The sequence below is a fragment of the Rhea pennata genome, chromosome Z (genome assembly GCF_028389875.1).
Source record: "Rhea pennata isolate bPtePen1 chromosome Z, bPtePen1.pri, whole genome shotgun sequence".
In the NCBI taxonomy this organism is placed as follows: Eukaryota; Metazoa; Chordata; class Aves; order Rheiformes; family Rheidae; genus Rhea; species Rhea pennata.
The window spans coordinates 68,373,279-68,388,238 of record NC_084702.1 but is presented as its reverse complement, the minus strand read 5'-3'; the positions used below and the strand labels follow the sequence as shown (position 1 = coordinate 68,388,238).

The 14,960-nt window shown below is 35.8% G+C and overlaps 1 protein-coding gene across 3 annotated transcripts in view; it reads left to right on the top strand.

The window, feature by feature from the left end:
- The window catches only part of NIPBL (NIPBL cohesin loading factor), a 152,523-nt gene that overhangs the window by 64,321 nt on the left and 73,242 nt on the right, over nt 1-14,960 (top strand). For all 3 annotated transcript variants that reach the window (XM_062598964.1, XM_062598962.1, XM_062598963.1), the window contains exons 5-8: nt 4,841-4,940; nt 6,575-6,726; nt 7,808-7,968; nt 11,962-12,055. In XM_062598964.1, the coding sequence (XP_062454948.1) occupies nt 4,841-4,940; nt 6,575-6,726; nt 7,808-7,968; nt 11,962-12,055 (507 nt within the window). The remainder of the gene's footprint in view (nt 1-4,840; nt 4,941-6,574; nt 6,727-7,807; nt 7,969-11,961; nt 12,056-14,960) is intronic.

Here is a 14,960-nt window from a genome sequence, read left to right as displayed (position 1 = left end):
TAAACAATTGTAGGTTGGAAAGATATGCCTTGATCTTGCTGAAAATCTGTGCAATTGTACTACATCGTAATAGTGGTAGTTCTTAGTGGTACTGAGGCAAGGAAACATACTGAATAATGTACCATGCTTAACAGCTCCTCTCAGCCATGACTTTGCTCAGCAGTTTGTGTAGTCCTACAGAAGTTAACTTTTCTACAGCTAATGCTCCTTTGAGGTGTAGTGGGTATACTACTGGAGTGAATAAAAAGCCATATGATATTTCAATAAAAATTGCTTAGGACAGAGCACATAGTGTTATTCTGCAGAGTATGGATGTTTTCTTGAATGAAGATTTTTAAGGGCAATGCTAAATATTTAGAACTTTATTGATCTGTTTTGAAATTTAAGCTCTGAAAGCTGAATGCAGATTCTGTGTTTAGTTAGTCTGATGAAAAGCAGAGAGAGAATATTATTTTTCCAGCTGTGTGAAGAGTTCTGACCGTACTGCCAGCTTGTATAGTGGTCCCACAAAGAAAATGCATGTGAGTCAAGATCTTGCACCAGTTTGGTGGAATGAAATAATTTGGGCCAGTGTATAAGTGAGAGATTAATTTTCTGGATTTTACTGAGGGGAGAGACTTTTGTAGCTTGATTCAACAGGTTAAAAGTAATACCTAATGAAATACGATCAACTGTATTTTAAGCAAATGTGCTTCAGAAGAAAAATATTACTAAAGAGTTATATATGATAATACAATATGAAACTTTAATAGTTGATGTTAGGTTAACAAAGTATTTTAGAGAACCAGAAGAGATCATATTTTTAAAACTTTCTTGAATGCTTAATATAGTTTTCCTTAATCCTGAATAATTGCAAAGACTTCAACATAACTATGATTTTAGAGACTGGAGAAAAAGAGGGAAGAGAGGATGAGCAGATCTGTAGACACAGTATTTTGAGAGGAAGAAGGTGCTGGAATGAATGTTTGGAAAAGCTGTGCAAAGTGTGACTGTATTTTCACTTGAAATAGCTAACACTCTTACCTGGAAATAGGTGGGTCTTTACCAGTTACCAGTTGCTGGTAAATTGTGGTAGGTTTATCCATTAATATGTCCCATTCAGCTCTCCAAGGCCCAAGGAGGCTATACTGCCATGTTGGGGTGTTGATTCGCTTTCTGTTTTCTGACACTGTCTTCTAGCATTTCAAATTCATTTCTTTTGCTTTTCCTTAAGGTTTGTTATATACTTCTAAAAATGGCGGTGAAAGCCTAAATGCTTTCTGGTATCATCTCTCCACCTTCTGTTGAGTCAAATGCATAGTGAAGTCCGTGCTGGACACTGTAACCCCAGCATCTGTAAAGCCCCCAGTTGACAAGGAGCAGTGAAGGAAGTGGACCACCTCCCTGCTTAGTTTGGAAGAGACTCTGCATGATGCTCCCTTGAATGTCAGTTCTGGCATTCGTATGGGCAAAGTGAACTCAAATTCGTTTCTCCCAACCTTCTTTCCTAATGTAGGATTGGAAGGACCATCTGGCTAAAGAATTATATTAAATGTGAAATAAAATTCTTGTCTTAGTACAGTCTGTCAGGAAGCAGAAGCAACTCCAGAAAGCTAAACATTATGTGTTGAATTCTTGTGAATATAGGGTAAAGCACAAGCAGAATTCTGTACTATTAGTCCCCAAGTTTGTACTGATTCTTAGTTCAAGGCTGAGTTTAGAGCAGGGGATTTTTTTTTTTTATGTTAATAATCTGAGAAAGAGACATAGTATGTAGACTTTTGGAGGGCGGGGGTTGTTTGGCTCTCTCTCTGCCTTCCTCTCCCCCCCCCCCCCCCCCAAAAAAAAAAAAAGAGAGAAAAAATAGAAAAAAAGCTGACATTTTTGGTCTCAGGTATCCTAGTGGCAATGCTCAGCTCTTATGCCATCTGTCTCTTGCTTACAGTTACCCAGGCATTGCTCTGCTAGCAAAAGTTAATTATTCTCTGTCCCACTGTTGTAGTTCTTCATATACTTTCCAAACTAATTTTGGAGTGAAATACAGTGTGTTTCTATATTTTGTGTTGAATTTTCTCAGACTATTTTCAATTATCAGGCTGTCTGAACAGACTGAATCGCATCGCCGTGCAGCATCTGGCCTAACTTTGCGTAAAGGGCAACATGTTGATTTCGTTTTGGACCTTTTTCATCAGATCACATAGGAAGTTCTGAATGTTGTCTTGTAACTACATCTGTCTTGATTCTTGTAGCATATGAGTGAACTGGATTTCTTTTTTATAATAAGTTACTTAAAAATAAGCTTTTGGATAGTTTTACTTTTCAAAATAACTTTTTCTGTGTACCCCCTCGATGCTTGTCTCTTCCTTTCAGCGGATTTGTTTAGAAAGAAGTCTAAAATAATGTGCGTTTTTGCCTGTCAGAGGGGAAAAACACTGCAGACGTGCACTTTCATTAAGAGCATATGTTTACCTGAAAAATCACCTGTTGGTCAGCTGTCTCAGCTTCAATAGGCATGATGCTGAAAAGAGGTTTAACCATACAAGGCGTTGTCTGTGCTCTTGAACCGTGTTTTTACATAGCACATTCTTTTACATTTATTAGAAATGCTAAAATAGAATTAATGTATTACTTTTTTCCAAACATTAAAAAAAAAAAAAATCATAGTCAAGATTGGGAGTATGTGTTAGGGAAAAATATTATTGGAATGTTATTACTGGGATGATGATTTTTCAAAACCGAACATTACCATCATTCAAAATGAAAATTGCAGTTAAAAGAAATTCTGAAATATCTAAAAATATCTAAGGTGTGGAAATGTACAGTGAAGCTGTAAATCTGCTCTGTAGTGATACAGCAGTGTAAAAAAATGTATGAATACAAGTAAGATATTTTTGTATTAATAGCCACAGATAAACTGATTTTAGACTAAATTTTTGGGGCGTCTTTTTTCTCCTTCATCATTACATCGTTACCAGGCAGACTTGTATCTGTATGGAAACTTTGGAGAGACTATTCTTTTCAAGAAATCCAGATAGCCAAAAACCAAAAATAAAATAAAATAAAATAAAAAATAAGAGAGCGCGACGGTGAAAGAAACAAGAGAATTGGCTATCACAGAGTAATTTTTAGTTTTCTTAATTTGCGTAAGCAAGCAAATTTTCTGTCACTCTTTTAAACCAAACAAGTACTCCTCCATGTTTTGAAGAGTGTTGTAAATTGGGGAGGATAAGATAGATGAATGTGTCTTTCATGTATACTAAAAATGCAATCGGTGCTTTAAGTATGAAATGAAACTCTGTCTTTGCAGCATCTGTATAGCTTTAATGTGGGCACATTTTGTCAGCTTTCTGTACGTGGACTTTAAGGGTTAGTAGTTTGACAAAAAGTTTTAAAATAGTTGGTGAATATACCATAGTCTGGTGGAATATCCGTAAGATACGAACCAATGTGAAATGGCCACATGTGGAACTTTCCCTACTAAAAAACGACCCTATAGGAAATGCCCACAGGCAACTTGCAGTGCAACTCTGTGGTTTGTACTGCAAACCAAAGTTTCTTCTTCCCTTCCTCTGTGCAAGGCAACCAGTGCCCATTTAAACAAGCCTTGCAGGAGCTAAGGATCTGCCTTCTGTTATTCAGTATTTCATGGTCCTGAAATGATCTCTGTGTTGAAGTATAAAAGTCCTGGATTTCTTCCGCGTAACTGGACACCTTCACTGCTGTTCTCGGCTAGTTTGTGGGTTGATGTGCTCGGCACACGGCCCTCCTCACCTCTGGGAGGGAAGGGCGGCCGCGTTTTGGGGCCGTTAGCCCAGCTCTTCTCTCGGGGCAAAGGCAGAAGAGAAGAGAGTGACAGGGAGGGTTTCTGAAACGAAATTTTCTTGTATAAATGCTGTAGTAATTGAAATCAGTTGTAGTAATTGAAGGATTGGCTCCCAAACACTCTGGATTGTGGACTACTCTCAGCCTGCTCTCAAACCTTTGGTTTAAAATGCTTATAACAGTGATGTGATTTTGCACATGGCTGTGGATCACTTGCTGTGGCTTCATGAGTTGCATTTTGCTCATGAACTCTGACACTGATATAGTTATGTTGATTCTGTCACTAAAATCACCCAGGTAAAAGTTAAAAAAATTATCCATAATGAAGATGTAAGTTAGTTTCAAGTGATTAGAGGCTTTGACTTGACACGTAGTGCAGTTCCTGAATCTCCAAATCATGGCTTTAGTCTAAGGATGCAATACTGATTCTGCTTTGCAACTTAAAATGTTATGGCAACTTCCTAGGTAACACTGCTTACTAGCAGAGGTAGAGTTGAATGATTTTTGTCCCTGAGTAAAAAGGGACCACTAAGGCATGCGAGGAGCTGAGAAAGAGCATCTTGCACCACTGTTCTCGCTCAAAAAATGAGAGAGTTTTCTGTGGTCTTTCTGTGGACTTGCTGTGAGGTTCCCAGATCTTTTACTTGGCATAGAGAGTATTGCATGCACTGCTGTACACACTGCTCTGGCTTCTGGAATATGTACAGTGTCTTGCTATAAACTGTTTGTTTTTACAAACACATTTCAGGTTGGAACAGTAAGGAAGGAACTGCTGTTGAAATTTATAGCAAATTATCACATCTTTAAGGAACATAATGCTTTTTTTGAATGTGTCATGGTGTAAAATAGGCATCTTGCATGAAATGGATTGCTTTTAATGTTTTCTAACAGTTGTCAGTAGAAGATGTTAATGTGTGTGTAAACTTTATAATTTCTTTATGAAGAAATTGTATGTGAAATGAATCATATGTGAAATGAGAGACTTTATTGATTGAAAAGAGAATGCATATGAAGTAATGCTGCTGTCTTCTTCTAATAGGGATGATGATGTCGCAGTTTAATCTTTCTCAGAATTCCATGCGTGGTAGTCCTGCATCTTCCAATTACCAACAAACCACTATCTCACATAGCCCTTCCAGGTAATACTGTTTTTTAAATGGGTTTGATGGGGCGGGCAGTGAACTTGAGATTCAACCGCGACCATCAATTTTTGTTGCACGTATGTGAGTGGGAGTAAGATGATCATTGTCAAGACAAATCTCACATTTGCCTGGCAGCAGAGTGAGTTTTTTAAGCTCACCAAGTCAAATACAGCACTTGCTAAACATCTTCCTGTCAGTGAATGAATCTCTGTATTCTTGTTGCTAGTCATGATTCCTCACTGTCTTTCCCTCTCATCATTTTGATAAAACTTTTACTTTCCTGCTTAAGGAATCCTCCTGCCACCCCTCCAGCTGTTCTCTGCCTGAGGCAGAGGCTGACAGTGGTGGCAGGAGGACAGGAGAGAAGAGGTCATGTGTTCTGGCATGTGGAAGACTAGCAGTGCGACAGGAAGGTGGGCAAGGCTTGTTAAATCATGGAGTACTGCTTTAAGTTATACAGTCTTCTTGCAGCTTCCTTTTCAACTGTCTAGTTCACTTTCAGCCTTTGAGTGTCAGCAGCTGGCAAGTACCTATAATCTAGGCCTTTCTTAACAGGCTTTCTCTAGTACTCTGGCCTCGGGGAAAGCGTTTTGCGTGCAGTTCCAGCCTAGTTACTGATCTTTAACAGAGTCCATCTGCAGTTACTAGATAAAAATTATTAAAATGAACAATTCTATTTCACATTTTACTTAATGCAATTGTTTTGACAAATGCTTTAGAGCTGTTGTGGGCTTTTGTATTTTTGCGTTTTTGTCTAAAAATGATATTGAAGAAGGTTTCATAGATTTTGATTATTACAACATGGTATGCCTTCTCAATCCTTGCAAAATCCTTGTGTTAAGTATTTCTTTAAATGCAAGTTTACCTTCTATGGGGTTGTTATTTAGAACCAGGAGTTGCTAAAGCATGTATTGTATCTGATTAATAACTTTTTGAAGTACTTCTTGCTTTATTTGTTTTTTGGAAAACTGATGCAAGCAAGAATTCAAATTATAGTGTACATGTAGTATTGTCAGAACCCTGCTTTATTTTTATGGCTTCTTCTCTCCAGGATCCAGCCAAGATAAAGCCAATGAAAGAAAATGTATTCAGGGGACTGGGTCAAATCCTATCTAACTGCCTGTCACTTTCCTGTACCTTGGCAGTGTAGTTCTGTTAGATTTTTGAAGTTCTTTGAAATCTTACTGGAATATTTGCATTGTCAGTAAATGGCTCCTTGTTAATGCTAGCAAGCTAATCATCATTTGATAATGAAATCCTAGCTGCCATTTTCATTCAAGCTTTTAATAAACTATGAATGACTTTGGAAATCACATATTTGAGTAAATGTTTATAACTTGTGCCAGTCTTGCCTTTTACCAGGTGGCGGTTTTACGAGTGTTTTTTTTATTCTCTCTTTTACTTTGGCTAATGCAGCACTCAGACTGTGGCTCTTAAGTAATAATTGAATTTGAGAAGATATAGATAATTTGTGAAAATTACTGCTTTTGAGGGGGTTTCTTGATTACCTTGGAATACTGCACCTCTTCCAAAACTTATAATGTTCCAGAGTTTTAGTATTCCCAAAAGAATAATAAATGTGCCTACTTTGTCCTTTCCAACTTTTTAAAAAACTTTTATTTTATTTTTAGCCGGTTTGTGCCACCACAGACAAGCTCTGGCAACAGATTTTTGGCACAACAGAACAGTCCAGTGCCTAGTCCATATGCTCCTCAAAGCCCTGCAGGATACATGCCATATTCACATCCTCCCAGTTACACACCACATCCTCAAATGCAGCAAGGTAAGTCTGTGATGTTTGGTTCGCTTTTTTGTTTTTATTTTTTTCTTCCTGTCTCATGCAACTTTACCTTAACGTGCGCATTTTACAGCTCTTTAATTTCCTTGGAGTAGCCATGTGCTTAATGCAAAACTTTGAAGTAATAGGGAACTTTTTGGTATGTTTAAATTTTGCTTAGCTGACTCTACCATTGGCAGTATATACTTTAAAAAAAAAAAAAAAAAAAAAAGGAGAGGAGGGAGGAGGATAAGAGAAAACGCATCTTCATGTGCCATTGCTCCTCTATTTACATTTCCCATAGTTACACATAACTAGAAAAATCAAAACAAACTATAGCTGTCAGAACTCGTTGTAAAGAACTCATTTTTGCCAGAGCAAGTGACAATTCTGCTGACAGCTCATTTAACTTTACCCAACCTTTGTAGTGTAGATCAGACTAGTTCTAAGTTGGCCAGAATTATGCTCAAAGTACACAGTAACCAGCGAAGACAACCTTCAGAATGAATGGATTTCTTTGTTCTTCTCCTTTTTTGAAACAATCTTGAACAACACAAACATTGTTAAAGTATCTAGGAACCTTAGACATGTTTTTTTGGTAAGTATAATTTTTGTTGGATTCTTCTAAATAATCTGTTCTTAAAGTTGCTGTTTTTAGAAAATATATACCTGTTCTATATTTGATGTTACGTTTTGTATGTATATATCAGAAGTTTGTTATACCAAGATAAGTCAACACAAATTATCTTGAAGAAGAAGAAAAAACCTTAGAGGTTTCCTATAACCTCTAAGAACGTGACACTGGCTGTAATTACAGTACCTGTGGAGAGAAGCTTGACTAACCTATATGTGGAATTGAGTTTTTGAATCCTCTTGAGAGTTCAGGTCTTAGCTGGTTTAATTCAAAGTGTTTGTGTTAAAAAGATTCAATCCAGTAATTTGGATTCTTGCTCAGATTACAGACCTCTTGCAGCCATCTTTCATTAATATCTGCTATTAAGTTGTTTTCTGTAAGACATTTTAGAGGTAGCTCGTGCGTGCTTATGTGTGTCTATCAGTATAATTATTTATTTTTTTCTTATTTCAGCTTCAGTATCCAGTCCCATTGTCTCAGGTGGGATGAGAAACCTCCATGAAAATAAAGTTTCAAGTCAGTTGTCTGGCAATTCAGCTAATCATCATGCTGATAATTCTAGACATGGCCCAAATGAAGACTACCTACAGATGGTGCACAGACTAAGTAGTGATGTATGTTGCCTAAATTGGTTTATTATGATAAAGCAAATATGTGTTTAGCTATCATAAAAGTCAGATATTTTAATACATTGCTGTTGATGCATAAAAATCCTGAAAGTATATTTCATTTTCACACATGTACACTGAACCTTTTAACCTTAGCATGTGAATTTTTTTCTTATGTGGCCTGTCTTTTTTTTGGAACCATTTATAGCATCCATTCTGTTGAAATTATGGAAAGTGAATAATCTCACTCCTATATAAGTTTATTTTAAGAAACAATAGAGTGTTGCTACAATTACTGTAGTAGTATGTTAACGTGAACAATACTAGAATCTAAACAGGCATTAGTTAACTTGTCTCACTGAGGATCCTTGTAATTCTCAATTGGACTTGAAATACCTGAATAACCTGTTGGACAGTAGTTTGGTTTTGTCAAAGGCAGGAGTTCCTATAGACCTTTCTTCTTCCTGTACTATTATGTGCTTTATGGCCTGATTTCTCCTTAAGAGATTTCCTCATGTGTCAGTAACTTCGGTTAACATAGGAGAAATTCTTGCCAAACTCTAGAGTGCCAATTTCTAAAGGAAAAAAAATGATACTCCAAACTTCTCCAAAGTCTTTTCCTAAACTAGTGATCATTTTTCTTCTTAATAAGCATCTCATCCTGTGGAAGAAGCTTGTTGAAATTCTTCCTTACAAGTTTGCCACCCAGTCTCTTGACAGCTTTTAAGTGGAGAGCCTTTGAGTTTCAGTTTTGTTTTTTGACGTTAGGCTCTTTGAATAATGTGATCATAGCGATGTCTACAACACTTTTTGAGCAAAACTTTGTTTCTTTTTTTTTCTTTCTTTCTTTAAAGTGTTTTCTTTAGCTTGCAGGGGGTAACTCCTGTGCAACTAAATAAGAGTTGCAGTCAACAAATCCACTTAACATTAGGCTCCTTAAATCCCTTATCAGAGTTAATACAATAGATCTGAGAGTGTCATCAGTTCTATTAATATTGTTTTTAATGAATCTAAGTCTTGTTTAAAAAAAAAGGTTAACTAAGCAGTAATATTTCAAATAAAACTTTTTTATTATGAAAGAATCTTATACTACAGAATTGTGAGATGTTTCTGTCAGTGTCTGCTTCAGTGGTGCAAATCCTTGAAAACAGGAAGCTGCTTTTGGCATTAAACACACATACATCCTCCAACTATGTTAAAGGCACACTATCAAGAGAATCTTGGTTTAAGATTTTTGGAGAACTTAATATTAGGATAATTTATTTCAATGTTTAAAGAAAGAGTATTAAAAATAAATAAATAAATCACAAATTTTGTGATCCAAACAATGCAACAACTTCCTGGTTCATGAGAATTTACAAATGAAATTCATTCAAAACCGACAGACTATGCAAACACAAAACATGCTATCGTTAATGTAATTGGAGAAATACTAAGATAAAAAGTAGTAAAAAATATATTTGGTCCATTTTGTATTTAAATTTTCAGATATATGAATTAGAGAGACCATAATAAGCTTCGTGTGACTTAAGAACAGGTGTCTGATAAATATAAGTAAAGCAAACAGTTTCTGGAAATTTTAGTTGTCTTTTCCAAAATGCTCATCTTTACAAGTTACTTTTTTATCCCTTTATGCATTTTCTTAATGGACGTATTCATGTAATTATATTTTATCATAATTGTACTTTTTATATTTCATTTTAATTGTGTAACATTTGGCATAGATGTGGTTATAAATGAGGTTTATTAAATCATAAAATTTGCTTTAATTGTTCTATAGTACTTAATTTCAGGGTTTTATTACTTAAAACCAAAGTTGACAAAGTTGTGAATAGTTAGAGGATGTTGTTTATTTGCAACATAAGATTTTTATAAAATCAATAAATACACACTTGAAGGTACACTCCACATACACTGAATTTGAAGACTCTCTTTTTCATTTTTTTCCTTTTTTTTTGAAAGATGTATGAGAGCGTGCCTCAGTTTGTTTTGGCTTACATTTCGGCATTTGATTTGGCTCTGAACTAGGAAACAGTAAACGTGCATTTGCCATAAGTCGCGCGTGCGGACCTGACAGGTTCTCTGCCCGGTCAGCTCTAGGTATCCTAGTGAAAGGTAGCGCTTCTGCCTTTGCCCTTGGCGGCCGTGGCTGTAGTGTCTCCTCCATCGTAACAAAACCTGTATGCTACTTGCTAAAAAAATTACTCGGCTGAATTCTTTCAATATTTGGGATTTTGTGTATGTGTGAAGGAGGTTATTATGATTCAAAGATAAAGCAAGTTTGACAAAAATCAGGTAGTTTTAACGTAATAAACTAATAAATCATACGCGTGGAAGTGAATTCACTTCAACATATGATGATATGAATGTAAGTTTAAGGTGATACAGCGCTCTCTGTTGCGTTGCATCTGGATGTTTAATTTCTTCACGTGTGGTTTTCTCACCTGAGAGCCCATTTGGCCATTGCCAAAGGGAATGCGTCGTTGCCCGTCTCTGCAGGCTGCCTCACCCTTGAAACACCAATCTAGCTTTCTCACACCCTGATCCTGATTTTTATAGAAACATGTAGAAAGCTTATTAAACTTGATTCTTCTAACATTCTCTTTATTTGATTGAAATTGCCCCAAAAGATTTTTTAAAAAATAAAAACAAAAAAATTGTGGGACGGATGAACATTCAGACTGAAAACAATGAAAACATTTATAAGAACTGTGTGTGCAGATAGCTCAGTGAAAGGTACATTAGAATATTAGCTAGTGGAGTAACCAAGATTCAGAATTAAACAGGAAACATTAAATAAGCTAGAGCTTCTTTGGAGACTTCATGTAATTATAGCTTCACTCTTACAACTTTACTCTTTATAAGGATAGACTTGTGATTTGTCTGTACTTACAGAAATTGCCTTTCTATAAATATGAGTTGTTTGTTCTTTTTGAAAACATTTGTTTTAACCTAGACACTGTTTTTTCTTAAAAAAAAAAAAAAAAAAAACAAAAACAAAAAACACAACAAACTAAAAATGGGAAATACTGTTCTATAAAACTTAAAACTGGTCAGGTTACTGACTGTGAATAAGTATGCTCTTGACCAGCAGAGGGCTCTATTAAACCTAGAAAAAACATGCAGAACATCAAAAGGGGAAATTGAAGAGTGGTTTATGTATATCATTTTGACTTTTTTTCCACAATATCTTACAACTAAAGATTGAGCATGAACCTCCTTACATTGTAATCGATATTCTGGTATGATGATGGTTGCCATAAATTACAGATTCCTTTGAAGCAGGTCGTTCTATGCAAAACTGAAAATACAGTAGAATTTTTGCTCTGTTGGGGGAAGTACTGCAGACGGCCATCAAGTTGTTTCCTATCCGACTGTGGAGATTTTGTGTATAACACAACTTGAGGGATTTCAACTTTTAATTTATCCATCTCAGCCAGCGCAATAGGAGAGTTACAGATTTTGTTCACTCCCGATGTGAGTATAGTGAAGAGTATAAGTACAAAGTTAGTTTGGTTATAACTGTAAAAATAAGATGGCATTCTAGATAAGCTTAAGGCTAAGTTAAGTGGAAGAAATGGTGAGTTTGTTTTAAAAACTACTTTCTATGCTTATTTTTTTCAGTTGATATTGTGTAGGGTTCATACTTCTGTTTATCAACTCTTTACTAGGCATTCTTGTAACAAACTTCTAAATGGAATTTCATTGTCAGCTGAAAATACTTTAAAAGATATTTACATAAATTTATTTCTGTGTGAACGTTCTGGTTATAGATTCTTATCAGGGCCTACTGCACTCTGGAATATTGTGTATATAGCAGTATTAAAATTGCAGATTCTAATTTAGATAAATATTTTTATAGTGTTTGTCATCTGATATATTTTTTTAAACTAATAATATTTTTGGTCTGCTCCATCTTATCAATGCGTGTACTAATTGCGGGCTTATTTTATAAAGTGTTCCTGTTCATAATACTGATTTTTATCATTGCCATTTTAGGATGGTGATCCTTCCATAAGGAATGCTGCGTCCTTTTCCTTGAGGTCACCACAGTCAGTCTGCTCTCCAGCTGGAAGTGATGGAACCCCTAAAGGTAGTCTAGCAGTTCTATATATCAATGTATACCAATGTATTTTTTCCCAATTATAAAAGACAGATTTTTTTAAAGAGATATTTACTTAGTTTTCTTGACTCCTATATTCTTATAGGACTTGAGAGTATGTCAGTAGATTTCAGTTACAAAATTATTTTGAGCCCTAGTTCAGAAGTTTTTGAAGATTCAAAAACTGACTAATGATACTTCAAAACAAAGTTCAAATTCATGGAGGACAGAAGGATTGTAAATCCTTTCCAGTATGAGAATTAAATTGTACTGTAAGAATGGTTTCAGTTGCTCCATATAACAAATGGTTTAAAGGCAGCATTACGAGTATTGAACGCTTAATTAGCTCAGAAGTGTTTTAACATGCAGCACTTGTATTAACTGTAATCATGAAATTTCAAGTACATGAAATTAAAATTAATTCAGTGAGCACAATACATCTAGTATAAAGGAAGCCTAAAAACCTTAGCTGGTGAGAAGGAATAGGGCATATTATCAGCCAGGTAAACAGGAACAGAAAAATCTGCTCAAAATAATTCTTTATGCTAAAATCTAGAATGCATACTGCTGGTTATAATTTTATCCCTAAGAAACAATGACTGAGATGTGTGAGCTGTAGCAAAATAGAGGTTTGGAAATATTCCTGGTAATTTAGTATTTCAGTGCTTATGCACTTACATAGCAATAGTTTGGAGAGAAAAAAAAGGCAACAATCCTTTCTTCTGTTTAGCACTGGAATAAAATTAAATCTTTTTGGATGGTCAGTTTACGTGGAGAGGGAGAGCAAGAAATGGGAGAGATTACAAAGAAGGTGAGGGAACTTGGCTTGTTCAGTCTTGAGAAGGCTTTGTAGGGGAACCTCAGAGCAGCCTTCCATACCTTCGAGGAGATTATCAAGAAAACTGAGTCAGGCTCTTCAGAGTGGTTTATAGAGGGAGGGCAAGAGACACCAGACATAAATTGAAGCAAGAGGTGTTCTGACTGGATATAAGGAAAAACTCTTTCACCATCAGGACAGTTGAGCATTGGAAAAGGTTGCCTAGGGAATCTATGCAGTCTCCATGCTTGGAGGTTTTCAAGGTCAGACTGAATAAAACCTGTATAACCTGTTCTGATCTCTCCTAGGAGTTTGGACTAGAAATTTCCTGAGGTCCCTTCTTAACTGATCCTCTATGATCATGTGACTGTTACCTGATTTTTGTGATTCATCCCATATAGATATATACTTTGTTAAACGGTGATTTTAGAAATGTGAGTAGAAGCTGAGTGAGAAGAATTCGTATGGCATGCCAACAACATCAATATTTTAGGAGGTCTTGCACTAAAGGATTTGTAGGACTTGTATAAATGGCCAAGACTAAGTGTCTTTTTCTCCTTTATTCAGTGTATTGTCCACAAAATCCCTGTTTATAGAGTTAGTCAGTTTAACAGCATTGTAAATTACTGCTATTTCATTTGGTTCTCTGAGAATCCATTTTGAAGGCATACTTTTTTAGATGGCATTGCAAAGGCTGAAAAAGTGCAAGAGGAACTTTTTGATTTATTTACCTGTATGTTACAGTGTTAGATCTACTTCTCTTTTGGTTGATAAAGCACAAAACTGAAATACTCTGTTACTGCTAATGCTAGCATTTTGTCCTCTTGAAGTGGAGATTAGTGAACGCCAATTAAGAGAACCAGTTCTAGATGCTGCAAGAATCTTGCCAGACACCTGCTTCCTCTAATCTCTCTTTTTAGAAATATATTCAAGAGGTGTTGATAATTTTAATGTTACTTAGAATCTGTGATCACTGACACTGAGCTTTTGACGTGTGATTTGAAATGAAAGCAATTGGTTGCATGGATAGATTTTCCAGTGATGAACAAACAGCAAGTATTTAGGCTACACTTTTTGTTGCTGCTCCCATTAACCCTTTAAAGCTTAGTTGGCAAGTCTGCAAACGTTGGTAAAGAAAACTATCAAAATATTTCATTATTTGGGAGGCCAGAAAGAATGGCGTTAGAGTTATTCATGTGTCCAGAGAAAGATTTGAGGAAAGGTATTACAATTCTTAAGCTTTCTTACTTAATACAGAAATGTGGGGCAATTATGGTAGATAAGGATACAGTCTACATTTCTGTACTTTTACATGCAAAAAACAGGGACTTCTAGATTTCTGATTGTGCAATGCTTTAATTACTCTAAGACTGAACAATAGCTGTCTGAATGACCGAACCTGAATGAGGAAAAAGTTTTGTTTTCAACTTGGGAAACTGAGAGATGAGAGAAGGTATACTTGCTCTTTTGGTTGATTACTCACTTACTCAACAGAGTAAAATTCCTCTTTTACTCCAGTAAATATGGTATCTCTTAGCCAAATGGACTACTCATCAAAATCCTTTGTTCATTTATTCTACTCTTTCCCACCACTCTAGAACCTAACAAAAGATTTTTTTATTATTATTATTTGGGGGGGGAGGGAAGGAGGGAACAGCTTCTAAAGATTTGTGTTAAGAGAAGCCTTCCACAGTGTTCTTCGTCCACCACCTGCCAGAGTGAAGAGCTTGCATATCTACAGTTACTTGCTTCCCAACAGTTTTGTTAACTCCTGGGGAAACTTTTGTAAGAAGTAGCAAGAACACATTATTCTATTCCATTCTGCACTTTCTTCCAGAATTAAGTTATTTTCTTTACAGAAATTGTTTATCTTTCTTTCGTAGGAAATATTCCGACATAGCATTCCAAAATTATTTAAGATAGTGAAAATTACAAAAGTACCCAGATTTTCTGTAGAGGCTATTATCTTTAGGGGATGCTTGGAAAGATTATTTTTTATTTTCTTGAGGATCTGTAAGATTTCTCCAGAGAGATTCCTGTACGTGTGGTCTCCAAATACATTAATGGCTGGCAAGGAGA